The 14,512-nt window shown below is 50.4% G+C and overlaps 1 protein-coding gene across 4 annotated transcripts in view; it reads right to left on the bottom strand.

Moving 5' to 3' along the window:
• Positions 1 to 712: 712 nt before the first annotated feature.
• The window catches only part of Kcnip3 (potassium voltage-gated channel interacting protein 3), a 62,130-nt gene continuing 48,330 nt past the window's right edge, over positions 713 to 14,512 (bottom strand). For all 4 annotated transcript variants that reach the window (XM_055617171.1, XM_055617098.1, XM_055617018.1 and 1 more), the window contains 7 exons: positions 9,375 to 9,499; positions 8,953 to 9,022; positions 8,645 to 8,715; positions 4,192 to 4,299; positions 3,775 to 3,879; positions 3,228 to 3,290; positions 713 to 2,490 (listed from right to left, as the gene is read on the bottom strand). In XM_055617171.1, the coding sequence (XP_055473146.1) occupies positions 2,443 to 2,490; positions 3,228 to 3,290; positions 3,775 to 3,879; positions 4,192 to 4,299; positions 8,645 to 8,715; positions 8,953 to 9,022; positions 9,375 to 9,499 (590 nt within the window). In that variant the 3' untranslated portion in view covers positions 713 to 2,442. The remainder of the gene's footprint in view (positions 2,491 to 3,227; positions 3,291 to 3,774; positions 3,880 to 4,191; positions 4,300 to 8,644; positions 8,716 to 8,952; positions 9,023 to 9,374; positions 9,500 to 14,512) is intronic.

Here is a 14,512-nt window from a genome sequence, read left to right as displayed (position 1 = left end):
GTCCAGTGGGGCCACTTACACGCTACCATCCCCCCCCCCACCATCACCTCCCTGCTCCAAGCATCTATCTGTTCAGCCAAAACAACCACCTGCTCATCACCCTCCAACAACTCCCTGGGTAGAAGTGAGCCTTGTCTCTGCTGTGCTACAAACGCATATACATATACAAAGTCTCACGTAGCCCAGGCTGGACACAAACTGACCATGAGGATGACCTTGATCCTCTGCCTCTACCTCCCCAGTGCTGGGAGTTCATGTGGTGCTAGGGATCCGACTCCGGGCTCTCTGAATGTCAGGTAAGCATGCTTCCAGCTAAGGTCCACCGCCATCTCCTTTCTGCTTCCTGTTCCACATGACCTGTCTTTCTCTTGCCAAAGGATGCCCAGAAGTGACTTTCTGGAATTGGGAAGAAAAATGATCTGGTGATGAAATATAAATGACATCTCAGAAAGCCTCTGTGTCCTACAGTCTTGTGTGCTCATGGCTCCAGCGCCGAAGCATCTACTGAAGGTCCCCAGGGCACACGGTGTATACCATTTTTTTTTCCCCTCGGTGATGTCACACTGGGAGCCTGAGAGTGTCTGGGCATTTCCTTCTCAAAGCCATCTGTCATCGTTCACCAGCAAGCCGCTGGGCAGGAACCGTGCCTAACAGCAGCCGGGAGGGAGTGGCTGACTGGCCACCCAGATAAAGCCGAAGAGAGTTCGTCTCCTTTGTCGAGTTTATTTTATTAAAATATATAGGACTGAATATTGGTGGGCACTGAGACAGGAACCACCCTCCCGGGCTGCACCCAAGGGAGACGCTTCCGCCATGCAGACATGCGGCCAGTCTGTGTCCCTGCAAGAGAGACAGACTCCTCCTGCTTGGGCGTGCAGCCAGAGGCTAAAGGGTGGAGCAGGTTAGGGTGGTAGGCCTTGGCTTCTCACATACACATGGACCCTGGTGGGAAGGGCCAGGCTAGTGGAGGGGAGGTCCCTGAGCCAGGGAAAGCTGATGGTCTCTAGATGGGGTAAAGCCTCCCCCCCCCAGTCAGGATGGAGATAGGATCGGTGCAGCCCTGAGAGGGGGGGTCACTTTGCCTCTCCTCTAAGGACCTTCCTTATCCTGAAGTGGACCTGGGGAGCACCCAGGGATTCCCAGAGCTGGGCCTGAGCAGAGACTGGGCTGCGGTTGATGGAATGTATTTTGTGGGAATGTTCCTCCAGGGAACATGCTGCCTAGGACACAGTCCCTTCTTGGGGAGTCCTGGGGCAGGCAGGAGCCAGCTCTTCTCTGAGGGTGTGTTGATTTGTCGCCTGGTCACAGGTCCCCAGGCCTCACGGCTAGTTCCAGCAAGCACAGTCCTCAGGTTTTGTGCTTTAGAATATTGGTGAGCTGGGCTAGGAAAGAGCTGTGAGACCCCAAGGTTCTGACGCACAGGATGGACTCCTGAGCATCTTCCTTGGGCCACTGAGTCAGGGCTGTGGGGACCCAGCCTCCCCCGACCCAGGGAGCCCCAGCTTTCCCTTGTGGGCATGGCCTGAGCTGCTAGGGTGTTTGTGCTTTTTGTGTGGGTGGGATAAGCCTGTTCAAGAGCAGCCACAGAGGTTTGGCCGATCCACTGTGCCAAGGAACTGGGTGGCAAGTGGCCAGGGAAGAAGAGGGGAATGCCCCCTATCAGGCCCCTCCCAGTACAGTCCAGCTCCCTGGTGCTTGGTCCCTGAGCCAGGTAAACCCCCACCCCTGGAACCAAAGAGGACCTTGGAGGGGCCAGCCTCGTCCTAGGAGTTAGGAGAGCCCCACCCCTCACCTTCCCATTGGCCGGTTGTCTTCACCCAGTGGTATGGACAAATTGTTCCCTCAATTTCTCCAAAAACCTTAATCCTGCCCTGCACTTAAAGGAGGTCATAGCCTAGTAGGCCCTCACTGTCTGATCTCACCCCACAATAGGTGGCCTGGTACTGGGGTTCCAGGACCCCAGCTAAGCACTAGCATCAAGCTGCAGGCTCAGCTTCCATCGCCATTTCCCCCCTACTCAGAACTCTTTTCTCTTAGCCCCTGCAGGGTTTCTGGGAGCTTCCTAGGGGGATAGGTCCATGGGCAGAGAGTATCCTGGTCTCCCAAATGGTAGAAAAGACACTAGGGACCAGGCCCTCTTGGGCTCTGAGCTCTCATGGGTAACATCTAGCTAGGGCTGGGCACCCCAGAGGCGGCCCCATCTATTGACCTGGGAATAGCTGGGGGTGCCTCCTGGGTGCCACTTCCTTTGCCAAGCTAGTGGAACCGTGTGTGTGTGTGTGTGTGTGTGTGTGTGTGTGTGTGTGTGTGTGTTGGAAGTAAACTGCTCACTTTTCTGCAAACATATTTAAAAAAATGTTTCTCATAGAGGCTGCTCCTGGCAGGATCGAGGCTTCTCCAGGCTGGAAAGCAATGGCCACCCAGGGTCCTCTCCCACACGTCCTAGATGACGTTCTCAAACAGCTGCATGGAGCTCATGATGTTCTCATCCTGCATGAAGAAATGAGAGGCTGGTCAGGAGCTGGGGGCAATTCTGACTAGCTCCAGATTCCCGCCAGAGACTGTCTCACTGAGAAGATGGGGTACTGAGGAGTGGAGGTGTGTAGTGGGGAGTAACTAGCCCCAGACCCAAGTGGCAGGGTGCAGCCTGTCATCCTTATGGATAGACGGCAGGGTCTGGTTATCACCGATGCCCCAAATCCTCTGGGCTGCAAGTCGGGTCAGAGAGCAGGAGTGATCGTGAGGCAGGAGGCAGCGGAGTATGTTCCTGTCCCCATGAACTCTGAGAGGAGAGGACAGTTCCCAGCAGCAGTGCCGGGAAAGCGCTGGGCCCTTTTCCCCTACTGTGATTCTGTCTGTGGGGAACAACACTGAGGTAATCACCCTCCTGCTGACCCCATGTCTGCTCCCTGGAGAGATCATGAGCAGAGCTGAGACACAGTCTGATGGTGGGGACTGGGTGAAGGAGGGAGAAGGCAAGTTCAGGGACATCGAGGAGATGGACTCAGGAAAGATGATAGCTTCCCAGTAAGTGGGACCTGAGGACAGCTAACGACATCCTTCATATGCCTTGAAACAGAACCCTGTGTGTGTGGAGGGACAGAGGGGAACAGAAACGAAGATGGGAAGCTGAACACACACACATAGTGACAGAGACAGAGAAGGACAGAGACAGAAAGACAGAGACACCACAGAGGACCCAGGTCCAGCCCTCTAACGCCACCTACCTTCTGACAAGTCTCTAGAAACTCATCGATGGTCACCACTCCATCCTGGTTCCTGTCCATTTTCTGCAACCCAAGCCATACCAAGGTGAGCCTGTTTCTCTTCGGGCCTTTCCCCTGCTCTAGCCTGAAGACACTGTTGAGGTGGAGGTGGGGACCTTCCTCCTATTCAACTGGTCCCTCTGTTTCTTACCCTTCCCAGCCAACTTTGCCCTTGGCATCTCCTCACGTGGTTTAGTGGGCTCCCTGATAGTTAACCTTAGCCTAGCTTCCCAGTGCCTATCTAATCCCTCCCCTTTGGGACAGAAGCCCATGCTAACGAGGCATGGGATGACACAGGTAAAACCGTTGGCTGTGTCTGCACCTAGATGCTCAGAATACTTTCTTTTTCAGATGAGGTTCACTGGGACGGGCCTGCGTTTCATTCACCCCTCAAGGGACTCTGACCATCAGCTAGGGCGGGAGCCTAGCTGTGTCTCCTCACTGGCCTGGGCTGAAGGCTCACTCGGGCTGTCCCCCCTCTCCCCGGAGGAGGCCAGGGCTCACACACCTGGAAGAACCTCTCCACATGCTCCAGGGGTGCATCCTCCCGCAGGATGGGGTAGGTGTGGCGGCCCATCATATCGTAGATGGACTTCATGATAGCCAGCATCTCCTGTAGGGACAGAGGGTTGCGCGAGTGTTACTTCCAGGGTGAGCGAGTCTGAGGGGCCTAGGGAGGAACGCTGGCTCCTCAGCCTATTCAATGACTCCCAAGAGGAACTGGGTTTATGTACCTTTCTCCAAAAGAAGAAGCTATGGTGACTGTTTTAGGTAAAAAAACAAACAAACCAACAAACAAACAACACTTGGGCCAAACCAACCATCTGGGGGATTATGTGGAGGCTGCAAGGCAGGACTGAGAATCACCAGGTTAGCAGTGTCGGGGGGTGGGGGTGGGGGACAGGCAGGCCTGCCAACCCCGTACCTCTTTGGTGATGTAACCATCCTTGTTAATGTCATAGAGATTGAAAGCCCACTTGAGCTTCTCATGGACCGTCCCCCGGAGCAGTATGGAGAGCCCGACCACAAAGTCCTGCAGAGGAGAGAGAGAGAGGGTGAGGAACAGCAGCCATGGCTGCGGTTCCCTCTGCAGCCCACCACATGAGTACCATTGAAAGTCACACTCCTTCAAATGCGGGTTCTTCTCCACAGATGTGTCTATTCAAGTGGTGTGTGTGTGTGTGTGTGTGTGTGTGTGTGTGTGTGTGTGTGTGTGTTAGTCAATACTGAGTCAAGAAAAAAAAGACTCAACTGTTAGTTTAATGTCTTGTGCTTATTTCATGCGTTTCTGCTGGTTGGGGGTGCTCTTTCAGTAAAGGGGTGTGTTCTCTTTCAGTCCACTAAGCACCTACTCGTCCAAAGTCCTCGAATGCTTTCAGCTTAACAAGCTAAGCGCACAGTGTTCAAAGTCAAACCTGTGGGCGACTGTCACCTATGGGCTGTGACAGATAACATGACCAGATGTGACCTGGTCACACAGTTGTGGTGTGAGGATTCCAGCTGTTAATCAAAGCAGCTGGAGGAAAACAAGGTCTCCCCTCACCTCCGGGAAGGTGTGAGAGGCAGGCCCTGTCCCCTGACAGGATGCTCTGTGGCTATTCTGAGAGGAAGAGGATGACCTGAACAAGTTCAAAAGAGGCTGCAGAACAGAGCAGATCCTCAAAGCACTCGGTTCCTACTCCCAGGAAGCCTGTGTCATGAGAAGGAGGGACCATGGGAAACAGAAAAGCAATCTGGAAGGAACAGAACAGCCCAGAAGGGAGGGAACATAAAAACAAGGAGACCCTGAGGTTAGAACCTGGCATGCCTTACAACAAAAATAGGACACTGTTTAAAAGAGAAGAGAGAAAAATAATCCAAATAATCTGAGGCCAGAAAGAGCTCACTGTGTTGCTAGGAATCAAAAATGAAAGAAGGTTTGGGGGAGCTAGTGGGGTCTTCCTGAAAATGCACAGAGAGATGGGGGGGGAGAAAAAGAGAGAGAGAGGTCTTTCAGGAACAGTGCCAGGTTAGAAACTTCAGGCAGAACCAGAGAAAATGCAGCGAAGTGAGTCAGAGAAATTAAGAAAGATTTCCCTAAAGGCCCATCTAAGTTCCCAGGCCCCACCCCCACCCTGTGACTGGCACAGTGTGTGAGATCAGCTACAGCTGAACCCATGGGCACAGGTCCTGGTGAGGCTTAGCAAAACTGGCTGCCAAGAGAGCGTTTCCAGAGAGAAACACGAAGCCACCTGGGAAAACCAATCAATATCAATCATCCATCCATCAGTCATCCATCCTTGTCAATAAGATCCCACACACCTGATCAGAATCATCTGTTGAACAGCAGCCCTGCAGGGACGAGGCCTGAGAAACAGCCTCCTTAAAAGCTCTAGTCCATGCAACATGCAGGAGAGAGGGCGAGCTAAAGGTGACATCTGGATACCAGAGGCTCAAAAGTCACTTCCCACTTACTCTCTGCAAGGAGATGCAGCAAGATGCACCCTTGAAAAGAGAGCAGAGCCAGGAAGGGGAAGCTAAGGTGTCCCTCAGTCTAGGGGACTTGACAGGAGGTTGGAGTGGGGTGGGAGGAGAGGCTAAGGGAAAGATGAAGGTCTAAGGGGGCCCTGTGAAACTGGGGATCACTCACTGAGTCATATTACACTCTTGTGTCAGCTGGCAAGAGGATGGAAAAAGGTATGTGTTCAGGGAGGCTCAAGACAGCAAATCTAAACAGGACGGGCCAGAAGAGTCATGGAAACACGACTTGGAGACTTGGAGCCTAAAACTTTGGTGTAGGGATCCCCTGGTTTTCCAAAAATCTGTCCTGCCAGTCTACTGATCTTGGAAGTCATGAAAACATTTCAAAGGAAAAACAAGGTGATATTTCTTCTTACATTCTTAAGCTTGGGAAATGATCGCTAAAGTGTCCATGTGATTTACCCAAGCAAGGAAGCTTCAAAGTCATCCTTGAAGTCGTGACAATCCACCTCCTCCCTGCCCATCCCTCAGGCTTTTTCTGTGGGAGGCGGAGAGGTGTGGGGTCTAGTTTGAACGTGCAGTTTCTCAAGTAGACCACAAGAGGGCGAGAGCACCCTCCTATAGTCCGGAAGCCTTGCATTCAGCCACACAGCTCACAGCTAACAAGAGGACTGTCTGTCCCTGCATGGCCACCGGAGGCTCTCATTTGTCAAGGACAGCGGCACAATTTCACGTGTGACCATCAATGGGTCTTAACTGCAGGTGCCCAGGGCATGTCCTGTTTTCCAAGTCAAGATTCCAAGGATGAGCACAAGGAGGCTGGTGAGAGCTAGGGGCGACTGATGGCTGCAGGCCAATCTGTGATGGCTGTGTCCACACCATGCTAGGGAGGCCAATTTGGTCCACAACACAGAAGCCATTATAGGGTTAGGGTTAGGGGAACAGTAAGTGGCCACACTCTCCAAACGAGTAGCTCGCCCAAGCCACTTCCGAGCTAGGTACCCAGGAGGTACCCACAGTTCCTGAAGTTCGTGGAAAGCACTGCGCCCCTCGGGTAGGGTGAGCTAGCTGAATTAGAAAGGGCCTTGGTGGCATGGACTGGGCAGACTCATCCATGTTCCGTCCGCTCGGCTGGGCTGGGCTCCGATAGTTTGACTGGTTTTTGTCGATGCGATTCTCGTGTTGTCAAGGGGTGGGAAGTCGTAATTTTTTTTTTCCTGGCTTGGTGCTGAGTTGCACCCCTCCCTTCCTGCAGCAAGCTTCCCAGAACAGAACCCACAACGAAGTTCCTCAGGGAGCGGAAGCCAGAGGGATTCATTTCACACAGAGAGAAGCATGTGGAAGAAAGACTCTGTAAGCTGTCAGTGCTGGGTGACCTGAGAAGGTGCCATTTCAGCCACAGACATAACTTGCTTCCCAACACATTACCTACCCCAAACCCCTCTCTACGTCATAAGGAAAGGTTCCACGAGGCCAACAAGTGACAGTCACAGAAGGGGGTGGGCACCTGATCTTGCTGGTCCATAGACGCACAAAGGGGTCCTTGGAAACTGACCGAAGGGTCCCACGTGGTCATGGCTGAGCACCCCTCACTAGATTCCTTTCTATGCTTCTCCAAGAAGTCTCTGTGGACCCGGGGGGGGGGGGCAGAGAACCCAGGAACTGGTCCCAGGGGAAGCCTGGGGAGGCCTCACAGTTCCCGGCCACCTCCCAGTGCTCAACGTCTGTTCTGTGTGCACTGACTCTGGTGTTTCACGTGTTAAATGAACGTAAGCGGTAACCACACTGTGTGTCTAGAGAAGAGATGGCCCTTCTGGTTGGGGTGGCGGGCTGTGGTCACAGAAGCAAGCCCGGGCTCCCAGGCCCATCAGTGTATCAGTGTGGCTGGTGCTGTGTAAAAATAACCCGGTGGCATTATTGACGAGTTATTATTACCCCGCCTGGCTGTCCGTGGCCTTTCTGAGCCGTGTGCTCGCTAGACCGCTTTCCTGTTGGCCGCCCTTGGCCTTGGAAACCGAGCTGGGCCACTTATCGATCAGGCTAGCTCTGAGTGAGGTCCTCTCTGAAGAGGTTTCAGCTTTTCTCCTGCAGCTATTTTTAGGGGCTTGCGCTCCACAGATGGGGCCTGTCTCAAATGACCGTGTGTGGCCAGGCCTGGGAGGAACCCATGTACCACTGCCCAGGGGGAGCCCAGGCTGTCTGGAGCGAGGCAGGGGTGGCTGGCTTCTCCTTTCTCACCCTGAGCAACACCGGCCTTCACCATGGTACCTTGCTGGGGTGACAGCCCGGGAGCCTCAAGCCTACTTAACATGTTTTCTGGGTGTTTCTGACCTGTTTGCACAGTAATAAGTTTAGGGACCAAAGAAACCTTACTATTAAGCCTTGATCCGTAGATCCATAGATACACACAAATATATATATGGAGAGAGAGAGAGAGATCTGGTCTCAACACAACAAAAACAAGGGCTGGTGAGAGGTTAACGATATTGCCACCCAGCCTGACAACTTGGGTTCAATCCCCTGCACCACGTGGTTGAAGAGAACTGAGTCCTGCAAGCTGCCCTCTGACCTTCACACACTTGCCCCATCCCCAGTCACAGGATAAATAACCTTTTCACAGTCCTTGACTTCTTTTTACAAGGTAGATCCTCGTTGGGCCACTGCTAGCTGAGAGTTATGTCGGCAGCTTCCCTGGCTGGCTGGGTTGAATGCAAGCCCACAGTCTCTACCGAGACTGGGCGTTTGAACCCCGAGCCTTGCGAGCCAAGCGTCAGCAGTGCGCTTGTGTCCTGAGTGACATGCGGGAGGTGCTAACCAGGATCAGGTCTGACTCTCTCAACCCTGAGAAGTCGGCCCTGGGGTGAGGAGACAACTCTGAAGACCACAGGGGCAGGACCTACGGGTCAGCAGGGACCTACCTCAAAGTGGATGGCCCCGTTCCCGTCAGCGTCGAAGGCATTGAAGAGAAAGTGTGCATAAGTGGTGGCATCTGGGGGAGGGAAGAGCAAGGCTGGAGTTGGGGAGGCTCCCTGGAAGACTCACGCAGTCCTGCCCAGAGCTTCAGGCCCGTGGGAGTTCCCCTCTAGAAGGTCAGAGGCATCGTCATGCCCTCCAAAAAAGGAAGTGGTGTGGCTAGGAAGGTAGGCACGGTCATAGGGCCCTCACCCCAGAAAAGGGGTGTAGTCAGGGTTTGGGAAGAGTGGGGAAGGTCTGGCTTTAGACTTACCTCCTTGCGGGAAGAACTGTGAGTAGATGAGTTTGAAGGTATCTTCATCCACCAGGCCCGTGGGACACTCCTGCAGTGGGAAGTCAAACCTCTCAGTGGCCTTGGCTATTCCTGGCTCCACACCTGACTCCACAGGGCTGACCTCTCTCCAATGCTTGAGGCACAGTTGTGCCCCTCTGAGCCCTGGGCTAGGGAAACCATTTGTAGGGCAGGTAGACAGGCTCTGACAGAAGAGCGTGGCGGCTTTCACAATATTCATGATGACTGTCCCCTACCCCCTACCCCTTCCATCCCCAAATTCCTCTTCCACAAAAGACCCCCTAGAGTATTTACTAGACTCTGGAGAAATCTCTAGATTTTCTGGGTAGCTGCAGACAGGAAGGTGGGTCGGGCTCTCTCCAGAGACTCTCATGGGGACTCACATTCTTGAAGCCTCGGTAGAGGGACTGCAGCTCCTTCTTGGTGAACTTGGTCTGGGCCTGCAGCTGGTCCAAGCCCTCTGGCTGATGGCGCACTGTAGACAACTCCAGTTCACTGTCACTGCTGTCTGGAGGACACAGACCCAGCAGGGAGAAAGACATGTGGTGTGGGCAGGAACCAGGACACGGGCAGAAAGACTCTCCTTGCGTGACTGCCCTCTCCTTGTGTGACTGCCATGCAGGCTATGTACGGAACAGACAGAGGCACTGTGACAAAACCGAATCCTTAGGAGTCGGATGTTTTGGATGTTCTAGGTCTCTCCTCCTCTGTAGGTCCTTCTCTAACCCTATCACCCTGAGCATATCCACTCCTCAGCCACATGGGGGAGGGGAGGAGAGTGGGAGGGAGGCACTGAATGGGGGGGGGAGACAAGAGAAAGACTTCAAAATGCTAATTTTAGACTATCTCTTCCATGCTTCCCTCCATGACCTCACCAGGACTGGGGAAGTTGACCATCTTGGTCCACCCCAGTTGAGCTTGCTGCTTAGTTGGGTAGGGGCAGGGTCATTCTTCCTATTTTGGTTAAAAACCAAACCAAACCAGCACACTGGAGTGTGAGCCAGGGTCGCCTTGGGGTGAAATGAAGACTTCTGATGATCTTTCCTAATTATCAGACAAGCCCCGCCACACATCCCGTACATTTTCTTGGAAATACATCATGTTTACGATACAAAGTCAAAGCTTCGGACAGTAGAAATGTCAGCTTGTAGGCGAGATGTTCAAAATACTACGCCTTCCACTGACAGAGTGTGGAAGAGCCTTTGTCCTATAATCATGTCTCTATCAACAAGGTAAGTCAGAGAATGTACCGCCATGTCCGCCTGGCACCAGAGGCATACCCTGGCCAAGCACCTATCCTGGTTCCTGGGTGAAGACACTATCTCTTCATTCTCTTACATTTCTGGTTCTATGTTCCTGCTTCATTTAGAAGTTGCACCAGAGGGAAATTCCCTGAAACACTTCCAGATCACCTACCTGTGTGCTTCCCCTCCTACTCCATGATATGATGCCACTGTTCCTACTGAAGGTGAACCCTCCCAGGTGGGCGGTTCAAGCCCGGGGGACTCCTTCTAATTCTTTTCTCTGTGTCTTTCTGTTCTCTCTGGTAATTCCTATCTTCATATGGACATACTGGGCTTTAAAAATGTTTGTGATGTTGAATTTAAATGCAGCGTTTCATGCAGGCTGGACAATCACTCTACCACTAACCCCTACCCAAGACCTGGACACTGTTAAATCTGGCTACCTATCAAAGGAAGCCTTGGCGAGCCAATGCGAGCCAGCAATGCCACTTTGGTTGGTGTCCCATAAGGATTTGTCCCCAGATAGGGCCACCTGTATAAGGATGCTCACAGCATTGAGGGTTTTGTTTCATTTTGTTATCAGATGGGGAGCTGGAGACATCTTTTTCTATCATGGCAGGATAGGCAGACAAATGTGGAAGAAACACCCCAAGGAGAAGCCTATAGACAGATGTGGAGGGCATATCCAAAGGACAAACCTGCAGACAACTGTGGAGGACACACCTCAAGGAGAAGCCTGTAGAGCGACCTCACAGAACAGCATGGGTGCCAGAAGGAAAAGTTTGCCTTGACTAAGGGCAGACTTTTCAGACTGGGTGATCAAAGCAAATAAAACAAAAACCCAGTAACATGCTGTCAGAAACGCTACCCTGAGTACAAAAGCCTGAACTGGGTTATAGTAAAAGGGCAAGGGAAGGATGAGAAAATCAGAAATGTCATGATGAGAATATTAGTTCATCCAGAAGACAGGACAATACAAAATACATTGCATTACTTCAAAATAGCTGTTAAATACTTGAGCAAAGTAAATCAGTAAATAAAAAATCATAACTACAGGAAGGAACAGCACAACCATAGTTGAAGATATGCACATTCTTTTTCAGCAAATGGCACAAGTAGATATAAAAGATTCAGAAGCCACTATCAACCAATTTGATCTAATTAATATTTATAGAACACTATACAGAGATTGTAGAATACACATTTTTTCAAAAGCCTAGTCTGTGGTTGCCAGGATATACCAGATGCTGGTACATAAAACAGATCTAGCCACAATGGTAATAAGTTAAAATTGAAATAAAAATGTTTAGAAAAACCTAAGTGTTTGGAAGCAAAAACAATACACTTGCAATGAGCCCACAGGTCAGAGAAGAAAAATTACAAGGTAAATTTTGAACTGAGTAATACTGAAGAACAGACTATCAAGGTCTGCTGAGTATGCCTAAAGCTGTGCCCAGAGAGAATTCCATAGCCTTTAAATTCATCTACCAAAAAAGAAGATAGGTCCTCAGATACAATGATTCATGCCATTCATGGTATTCAGGATGAGACAGGAGGATTGCTATGAGTTGCAGGCCATCCCAAGTTACAGAGTAAAACTGTACCGAAGAAGAAGAAGAAGAAGAAGAAGAAGAAGAAGAAGAAGAAGAAGAAGAAGAAGAAGAAGAAGAAGAAGAAACTGAGATGAAAATCAATGATTCAAGCATATAGATCCAAACTTTGTAGAATCTAAGGAAAATATCTTTGTTGGTAAAGTGCTTGCCATGAGAGCATGAGGACCTGAGCTTAACCTCAAGGTAATATCTATATCTCTATCTCTATCTCTATCTCTATCTCTATCTCTATCTCTATCTCTATCTCTATCTCTATCTCTATCTATATCCATATCCATATCTATATATCTATATATTTTATATAATATATATATTATATAAGATAGATAGATAGATAGATAGATAGATAGATAGATAGATAGATAGATAGATGATAGATGTGCCCAGTCAGGTGACTCCACAAGTGAAGACACTTTGCAATGCAAGCCTGATGACTTAAACTGGCTCCTGGGAATCCACACATAAAGTCAGATGTGGTATGGAATTCCTCTGTAATCCTCACGCTCCCCTGGTTATCGAGAGGTAGAGACAGAAGAATTGCCTGGAAGCTATGAAGCTAGCTATCCTGAAGTACACAGAGATCAGGAAAACAAGAGAAACTCTACCCAAACAAGGTGGAAGAAGAGAACTCACTCCCTCAAATGTACTCTGACCTCTGTACATGCACCATGGCATGTGTACGCACGAGAATACGCACGAGAGAGAGAGAGAGAGAGAGAGAGAGAGAGAGAGAGAGAGGGAGAGAGAGAGAATAGCAAAGTAAATGACAAATTCAAAGTAAATAGAAGAAAGGCTATAAATAAAAAATATAGCACACTTGAGTTGAGCCAAAAACAAAAATAAAAGCAACATTTATTAGACTTATGACCACAATCACATGGGATAAATGAGGATACATGGAGTCCACAGGAAGGCTTGTGCAAGGGTGTTCAAAGGCTCCTTATTCTTATTAGTGTATTCAGGGACAACACTGAGAACTGCCCAGTTCAGAAGCATGGAAGCGTGGTCCGCTCATTATAAAGGAATAACATTCTCTATTAAAAACAAGCAGGGATCCGTTCATCCAGGGCAATGTAAAGCCATCTAAAAATGTTATACTGAGATACCTTTTTCTCAGTCCCACATTCAGTAACGTGAACCCAAATGGGGCTGCAGGTCCCAGTTTAGGACAATTTGTTCTAGATCTCAGGAAAGCTAAACACAGACGGACTTGGACAAGGCCTAAAACTAAGTCTGTGAGGATCAAACAGGTCTACCAGGAAGGGACTATCTGCCGTGTGTCTATGCACGTGTGTGCCATGTGTGTGCAGGTGCCCACAGAGACAAGAAAAGGGCGGCCTGGATTCCCCAAAGCTAAAGTCACAGGTGGTTGCGAGAGGAAGGGAAAGGGGGGAGGGGAGATTGAAAAATAATGATTTAATGACAACATCCAGGGTGGTGATGTGTGGATGATAAAGTGAAGGCAGAGATGGAAGGGCTGTGAAGGCCAACCAGGGAGACAGTCAGCCTGTGGCCAGCTCTGGCTAGAGGGAGATTGGGAAGAGATACAGACAACAGGGACAACTATGCTTTCCTGACCCTGCCACTCTCAAGGCCAAGCTCTCAACAGCTCTCAGAGGACGGCCAGCCGTGCTCACACCACTCATCAACAGGGTGATTTTGGTCTCAAAATCTCGTAACAGCAATGTTAGGATGGAAGAGGAAAGGCATTTCACTTGGGAAGATAGATTCAAAACTTTGACGGAAATGTTAGCCAGCTGTGACCGTGTGTGTGTGTGTGTGTGTGTGTGTGTGTGTGTGTGTCTGTCTGTCTGTCTGTCTGTCTCTGTGTGTGTGTCTGTCTGTCTGTGTGTGTAAGTACACAGTGATTAAGATCTGGAAGATTACAAGAAGGGAAAATCGTATGAAAATCTTACTGATAAGCAAATGCGTTGGTGCATACTATGAGCCAGACTTGGGGGACAGAGACTGGAGGATGAGAACTCAAGGTCAGCCTTGGCTACACTTCAAGTCAAGGCCAACCTGAACTATGTCAGCCCCTGTCACACGGAGAACTGAGGAGGATGAGGTGGAAGAGGAGGGGGGTGGAGGAGATGAATTCATGAAAAAATCAATAGCAGCTCTCTGCACCAGTAATAGCCACCTAGAAAACACACTAAAAATAACAGGTAACACTTGCTCGAGGAGTAAAAGTAAAAGACACTGAGGTAGTAACAAAAACTCAAAGGGCCTCGACGCAGACAGATAAACTTCCATGCCACACAGGACCACGTGACAGGAACAGAATATTATAAAGCGGGGTACTGTTACAAACACATCATTTCTCCTTAAAGTCCTCCATATGCGTAGTCAATGCAATCCCAATCAGATACCCGGGGCGGGGAGCAGGGAGATCGGTCGGTCGGTTGTTAGAGCAGATGCAGTATCCCCAGCACCCACATAAAAATTACAGTCAGGTGGTTCATGCCATACCAGTGCTGGGAGGTAAGACGGGGGTTCCTGGAGTCCCTTGCCCAGCCAGGATAGCCCAGGCTCTATCTCAAAAACAAGATAGCTAGCCCCTGAGAGATAACACCTGAGGTTGACCTCTGGTCCCCACGTACACACACACACACATACACACACACACACACACACACACACACACACACACACACACACACA

This window comes from Psammomys obesus, unplaced genomic scaffold (genome assembly GCF_907164565.1).
Source record: "Psammomys obesus unplaced genomic scaffold, mPsaObe1.curated_primary_1811, whole genome shotgun sequence".
In the NCBI taxonomy this organism is placed as follows: domain Eukaryota; kingdom Metazoa; phylum Chordata; class Mammalia; order Rodentia; family Muridae; genus Psammomys; species Psammomys obesus.
The sequence above is the reverse complement of the archived record's forward strand: the minus strand, read 5'-3'. Positions and strand labels throughout refer to the sequence as shown.